At 43.2% G+C, this 7001-nt stretch overlaps 1 protein-coding gene across 2 annotated transcripts; it reads right to left on the bottom strand.

Moving 5' to 3' along the window:
• Positions 1-1036: 1036 nt before the first annotated feature.
• Positions 1037-5982, bottom strand: LOC100501721 (uncharacterized). Of its 2 annotated transcripts, NM_001196391.1 has the most exon segments (9): positions 1287-1590; positions 1759-2346; positions 2546-2656; positions 2755-2795; positions 3495-3639; positions 3942-4145; positions 4441-4561; positions 5512-5613; positions 5709-5905. In NM_001196391.1, coding segments are annotated over 9 exon segments (1581 nt in total). In that variant the 5' UTR covers positions 5852-5905; the 3' UTR covers positions 1287-1464.
• Positions 5983-7001: the final 1019 nt, after the last annotated feature.

The following is a 7001-nucleotide window of genomic DNA, read 5'->3' as shown; positions in this document are numbered from 1 at the left end:
ACTGTGTAACATGGATAGGCAATGTAGTTGGTGCACATGCACTCGAAAGTTCAATAGACAACTAATGTCTATGACCCCTTAAATAAACTAAATAAAAGGAAGTAATCCATCTGTGTTATGCTTACGATGTGAAATAATTTTTCCTTTTCTCTTTTCGTGTGTCCAGAAAGTTGCCATAAAGAAAATAGATACAAATGCATCTCAAGAATTCCTTAATGAATACAAGGTTTTGACAGGCGTCCATCACTCGAACCTGGCTGGTGATCTTAGATTTTTCAGATATAACACATATTTAGTACTTATCTTAATTACCAACTTACTATGCATTTTGTTTTTCATACTTTCCTCAGAAAATTAATAATAAAATTGACTAGAGTTCATAGAAGATTACATTTCTTAAATATGTAACATACCATTAGATGTTTTCATGCTAGAATATTTTTAACTTATTCTTTGGTACCCATATGTACGCTTAATTGGTTATATTGTGTTGAGAGTCGCTGTGGATATGGAAGCCGCCCCTGCTCCTGTCTTGGCCAACGGCACTGTCCAAGGGGACACAGTGTAGTGATGATGTCGTTTTGTATCTATATTTCATACAAATTTTTTACTCCCGTAGCAACGCACGGGCACCAACCTAGTATAGAGTTATGTCCTTAAAAAATGGGACGTTGCACTCTAATTAATGCATTTATAATGGGAAAACGTTCGTGGCGGTACGGGTATGGCGATTGGCGGTAAGCGGTCGGTACTTCAAATCTTCAATCGCATGTGCTTTCACTGCTACGCATCCACTTGCTACCGCAGCGTTAATTAACCACCTGACGCTGTAGTTCTGATGTGATAGCAGCACTCGCACGCGCTTAATTTACCTTTTTTTTTCCTGGAGTCACGTGCGCTAGTAAAGGATCAGATCACGTGTGGATATGGCATGAGCGCTACTAACACCCAACATCTGCAGAGCATTCGGATATTGAAAATGATGTTTCTGGACTAGGATAGCATATTATAAGATTGGTTAACATCGATGGATCCATCAAATCAAATGCATCGAATGGCTGATCATGTTGCATGCACATCGTGTCTGTCATACAGGGAATGGCGGTCATCACCCTATCTGCTGAGTGTCCACAAGCTTAAACCGTCGCCATGATGTGCATGTCCCTGGCACTCACTGTCGTGCTGTACGTGCAGCCGGCTCGCCAAACATGAGGGGAGGGCAAATGCCGCGGCATTCCGAAGAAGAGCGGCAGCGAGGAGGAGGCTCAAGAAAGGCTCGGTACCATATTGGGAAAAGAATATTCCATATCATCAAACAGTTAAGAGATACAACAATATATGCACAGAACCTAAGGGCGTAGTGGGCTGGAGCTCTCTGATGCACCCTTCTCCATAGTCCAGACGTATATAGTAAGAAGAGAGGCTCCTCATTGTTGGAGCTGAATCGCCGAAGTGTCTTTGGTATTACTTGCCCTTTGGAGGTGGCAAGACCTCCCCATATCTTGTGTAGGAATTGACTATCCTCTGATCCAGTTTAAAATAATGTACCATCTTGTCCAGAGGTTTCACATCCAGATCAACGAAATATGTCTGCAAAATGAATGGGCAATTTAACACCATTTATGCCAGGAGAAAAAATAAGCAAAGAAATAAATTCACAATCAAATTCAGTTGTGAACTATATAGCTAATTTGTGGCTGGAATGCTGGACAACTAGAAGATAAAGGTAAAACGTCACTAGATTTCACAGTAGTATACCTTGTACTCATAGGTTCGCTTCGCTGATTCAAGAAACACTGAATCATACTCAGAATCTGTACTTCCATTCTCTCTTGGCCGAAAGCTGATCATCAGGCTACAGTCCTTTGCAGTAGCAGAAATGAGGAAGTTTCTGACAATCTTCAAGCTCTTGTCCAACGGAAGAGAATGCAAGAGTGTGTACTTCCGCAATAGCTCTACATCAGTTAGGTTTTTGCAGACTAAACAAGGCTGAGAAATTATGTTGTAGTACAGATGAATTGCCCCTTCAATGTCATGATCATCCAGCTTTTGAGTGGTCAACAGTTTGCCCAATACCCCAGATTTGAAAATTGTCTCTGACAGGAGCTCAGTGAAGTCAGGGAGTTCCAGGCCACTGACCTTGCTGAGATCTTTAATGCACTTATCAGTGTCAGCAGGATGAACACTATCTGCACCACCTCCCATGCCACCAAAAGCTAAAGATCCATTGACAAAAATCCTGAAGTTGTTCTGAGGAGTTGAGAAAAATGACTTGATGGCCATGCTTATTCTTTCTTTCGACTCAGAAAATAGATCAAGAGGATTGTATTCACTAGTCTTCGATATCTGAAATGTGTTCAAGAATGTATTGGAAATCAACCTGATGTCAAAAGGCAAAAGAGATGGTATAGTATTACAAAAGTGAAATAAATAACAAGAAAAGCCTTAAGATACTGCCTATAAAATTAGTATCATTGATGGATATTTTTTAAGTCCGAAAACAGAGTGGAATTCTATCTTGGATCAAGCATTCCAATCTACATACCTCACCCTGATGAAATTTGAGGTGCTGATGCATTTTATATCTCGTTACTTGTTTCTTGATAGAATTATCTTTTGATATATATTCTGATGATGGCACAAACCCACATTTGGCCTGCAAGGTAAAGCATGCCGGAGACAATTCAAATGGGTTAAGGTGAACTATACGTCAGAAATAAAAATTAGGAATAAAAGAGGAAACTACCAAAGTACCTTTATCTCTACAGCTATGCAGCTGCTACCCTTTGGAGTACCTGAGGTTAAGAAAGACTTAGTAAGCAAACATAAATTGAATCTAATATAGTGTGCTGGAAATATCTAAAGAACTAATGGTATGTTTGGTTTGTGGAGTCACTCTATGCTTCATGAGGTGATGCATCATAAGTTCATTCCATTAATTTTGGTGGAATCAACCCAGTCCTCATGTATATACTAATTATTAGCTTATGAGGAATGAGGTGGTGATGGATCAACTCATTCTATTCTACAAACCAAATAAAAAAGTAAGGAGTAAGAAGAAGATGGATCACTTCATTCCTCAAACCAAACACACTCTAAAAGGAAACTACAATGATTTCAGGTTACAACTTCAGGATTAGTTGCATTTAATGACACCAACCATGTTCTAGCAGTTTAACCAAGAATTTAGGTTATGAATCAATGAGAAAAAGAAGCCAGTTTCTACCCATCTTGATGCTACCCATTGGGCTGTTGTAAGGGACAGTTGCAAATTTAAACCTAAGAACTGCAAATTGGAAGATCTTTATAGACAAAGAGGCTGATTGTTCAACTAATGCAAATAGAAATAACAAGTTAAGCAACAGTCATGCTGCAAATGTTCCATCAAAACATCGGTGCATGAGAAATGTTCAATCATATTTTTTAAGCTTAACAAGAGTCAGATTATGGTAAGAAGAGGGATGGAGATTATATAAATATATTCAAGTATGTACCAGAGAATAAAGAGTGGTCTGCTATTAGAAGAGCGGCATCAGCAGTGATATCAATTGAACTTGCATTTACTCTCCAAGGAGGACGGCTGCTAAGAACATTCTTTTCAACAAGCTCTAGAAAATCCCTAGAAACACGTACATGAACCTACATCATGGAAATATGACATGATTTCTTTGTCGAGTCACGCAGATCCAAAGAGTAGTGCCTACTGGAAGTGGAATTAGCAACAGATGATGCAATAAAGCATATTTGTGTAAAAATATAATAGTATGCACATTGATGTCATGTTATTTCTATTTCAGTAGGGGTATTTACAGGGAAATTGTCGCAATTCTCCAATTTCTTCCATAAGTGAACTGAATCTGACTCCAAGTGTCAAGGTTGTAGATATGTTAACAATCAAAATCACAATAACAGGATATAAATAAACTGAATCTGAACCATACCCCACCATCGACATGATTGGCACCCAGATGTTGGCTCATAACATGTACAGCATAGGCTTGAGCCAAGCAATCTTGTTTGACAGACTCAACCAGTTCTGGAATATGGCCCCACAGGAGTTGCTCATGACTTGAGAAGACCATACAACTTGGTGGCAGCTGTGACTTGTCATTTAGAAGCTTCTTGACCCGCAATACCTTGCCAAGCTGGAAACAAGTGATAATAACATACTTTTCATCAAAGTGAAGCAATGCTTCCTCCAAAAATATCCATCATAATCAGGAAAAACACATGCATGGTCATGAAATGCACAATCAAGGAAAAGTAATGTATGCTTATTTTTTCAAGCAACCATGAGTGCCTCTGATCCACGTTTCATCACATGCTAGACCGGGTACTAGATCTGGGGCTGGAATGGCCACACCCGTGAATCACACATAGAGCCCCTAAACTCGCTGCGATGCAGGCATAATAAGAAATAGGAATCTACTCAGCGCATACCATAGTAGGGGATGAGCCGGTGTAGCTGAGGATGAGATTCGCGGCGCCCTCACCCTTGTAAACCCAGTACTTGGCATCCGCGGCTTGCAGAACCCCATTCATCTCCATCGAGAATCTGCAGCTGTAACACGAACCAACCAGAAACGGTTACTCCAAGAGTCAAACTAGAGAGGAGCGAGCGATCTGCATCTGCCATCTAGCTCTGTTGGTTAACTAGCTCCACAGCAAAGCCCCAAGCCTAGCTCTGCTCGTAAACTAGCTCCGCAGCAAAGCCCCAAGCCGCGGCGAGACTGGAACCGGTACGCCAGTCGATAGAGAGGAAGGGAGCGAAATCGAGAGAGAAGCAGCAAGCAAACATGCTCCTAGGCGGAGCGGGGTTTCGTCGAGCAGATGGCGCACACATCCAGGAGCAGCGGCGAGGGGCTCGGGCCCACGGAGAGGAACTGCGGAAAGAAGGATGAGCGGGCGGGCGTGACGTTTACCAGTGGAAGGAAGTGGGCTGCGCTAAGCTGGTTAATTTTTCTTGTGAACAAAATGGGCTAAGTTTTTTTTCTTGACAGTTCATTTTTTCTAAACAAAAACATGAATAAGTGTGGGGAATAAGATCAAGTAAACCACACTACTTCAGCGCCAACAAATATAGGCTTTGAAACATTAATGACCAAACATACAAATTCAGGAAAAACAACCTAGATTTTGCAGGCTAAGTGGGTGTTTGGGATGGCTGTAGAGCTGTAGTTTATAATATCAATTTAAATAGTTTTAAAAACATTTTTAATTTAAATAATAAACAAAATAACTTGTCTAAATGTCTTCTAAAGGCTTACACATCCAGCTCCACGATTACGATTTTCTGTAGCACCTAATGACCTGCTCCACCAACTCCACCAAATTTTGTGGAGCTACAGCTATACCAAACAGGGCCTAAATATCAACCAAACACTAAATTCAGCATAACAAGTTCACAACACAATTCAGTGTATTTGCCCGATTGATAAAAATCCAGGACCGAATTCCTCCACAGTTGCAGAGGAATAGGTACGCCATTGGAGAGCAGAGCCGCGCGCGTACCTCGCGCGAAGAGTGCGGACGTAGACCAGCTTGTTGACCCGCTCCACCACCCCGCAGAGCGTCGCAACCACCTCCCCGTCCTGGTCCGACGTCCCATGCCCCCTGCGCCACGAGCACCCACCCATCGGCTGCTCACGGATGGACAGGAAGGGGAAGAAAGAAACAGAGAGAGAGAGAGAGAGATGGAGGCTCTGTACTTGAGGATGTTGTCCTCTTGATTGACGGGAATGGTGTCCGCGACGGTGACGGCAGCGGCGGGCGCAACGGACTGGAGCTCTTGAAGCGCGGCCTCGAGGCGGACCCTCTGGGTCTGGTTCAGCGCGAGGTGGCGGTCCTTCATTCCCTGTCTTTCTTCATGGGAGCACCAGAGATTGAGAATCAGGACGAAGCGGCGTACGCGATCAGGCGAAGCCGCGAATGTGCCGACTGCCGAGAAAGGAAGACAAGCAGTAAACCCTAGCAAAACCCGACCCGGCTTCAACTGGGCCTATGGACCGACACAGCCCACGCAGCGGCGCAGCGGCCCAGCTTCACAGCATTTCTGAACTTTAGTTTCTATCCTATCAAATATTTAAATAATAATTATGAGTATTAAATATAGAAAGTGTTTGAATACATTAGAGCTAATAATTAGCAACTAAAATCAGCTAAAGACATTTAAATAGACTAACTAATAATTGAACTATTAGCTACATTTATCAAATCTCTACTATATTAAAGCATCAGTTTCAACGGTCGTCTTGGGTCATCTTTTTTATAAATCTCTCTCAAATTTTGTTTGATCAACCTGCACTCCATCATCACTGTCTCGGGCTCGAGGACGTTGTGTCCCCACCCATCCGCTCCCCGGTCCCCATCCAAATTCCAACCCGCTCCTTCGCATCGCCCGCCCACCCGCCTCGGCGTCCTCATCCATCTGTGCACCCTCACAAGCTTTTCTCCTTTCGTTTCGCTTTGCCTATACAAAGGAGGTGAGATGTTCAGGAGAGCGAACAACGTCCATGCCAGCGCCACGCCTAGGAACCCTACCGCCTGAAAGGGAAATGTGCCCTTGGACCATTCCTATAATGTTTTGATGATTAAGTGTCCAACACATAGTGAGTGAAATATTATGTGTCAAACAAGTAAAAGATCCAAATCATGTAACAAGGTACGTTTCTAAACTTAGTACATTGTTTTGAGTACTAACATATTTTGTCTAAGTGCTAGAAACAGAGAAAAGAAAAAAATCAAAAGACTTAGCTCAGTGCAGTCAATTCTCTGCTCAGTCTGGCACACCGGACTGTCCGGTGCGCCAGGCTGGACTCTGGTGAACAGGCCGCTCTCGGGAGAATTTGGCGGCGTACAGCTATAATTCACCGGACTGTCCGGTGGTGCACCGAACTGTCCGGTGAGCCAACGGCCGCCAGCGCAACGGTCGGTCGCGCAATCCGCGAGCGACGCGTGACCCGCGCCAACGGTCGGCAGGGGGCACCAGACTGTCCGGTGTG

Source organism: Zea mays, chromosome 2 (genome assembly GCF_902167145.1).
Source record: "Zea mays cultivar B73 chromosome 2, Zm-B73-REFERENCE-NAM-5.0, whole genome shotgun sequence".
NCBI lineage: Eukaryota > Viridiplantae > Streptophyta > Magnoliopsida > Poales > Poaceae > Zea > Zea mays.
Note: the sequence above shows the minus strand (reverse complement) of the source record. Positions and strands in the feature narration are given on the sequence as shown.

Bases quoted from the DNA above. Each gene is read 5' to 3' on its own strand.
- LOC100501721 (XM_020547968.3), bottom strand. From the start codon at position 5,851: ATGAAGGACCGCCACCTCGCGCTGAACCAGACCCAGAGGGTCCGCCTC. The intron at 4,562-5,708 runs GTACAGAGCCTC...TTCGTGTTACAG, and splicing joins CAAGAGGACAACATCCTCAA to CTGCAGATTCTCGATGGAGA. The intron at 1,591-1,758 runs GTATACTACTGT...TTCATTTTGCAG, and splicing joins AGCGAACCTATGAGTACAAG to ACATATTTCGTTGATCTGGA.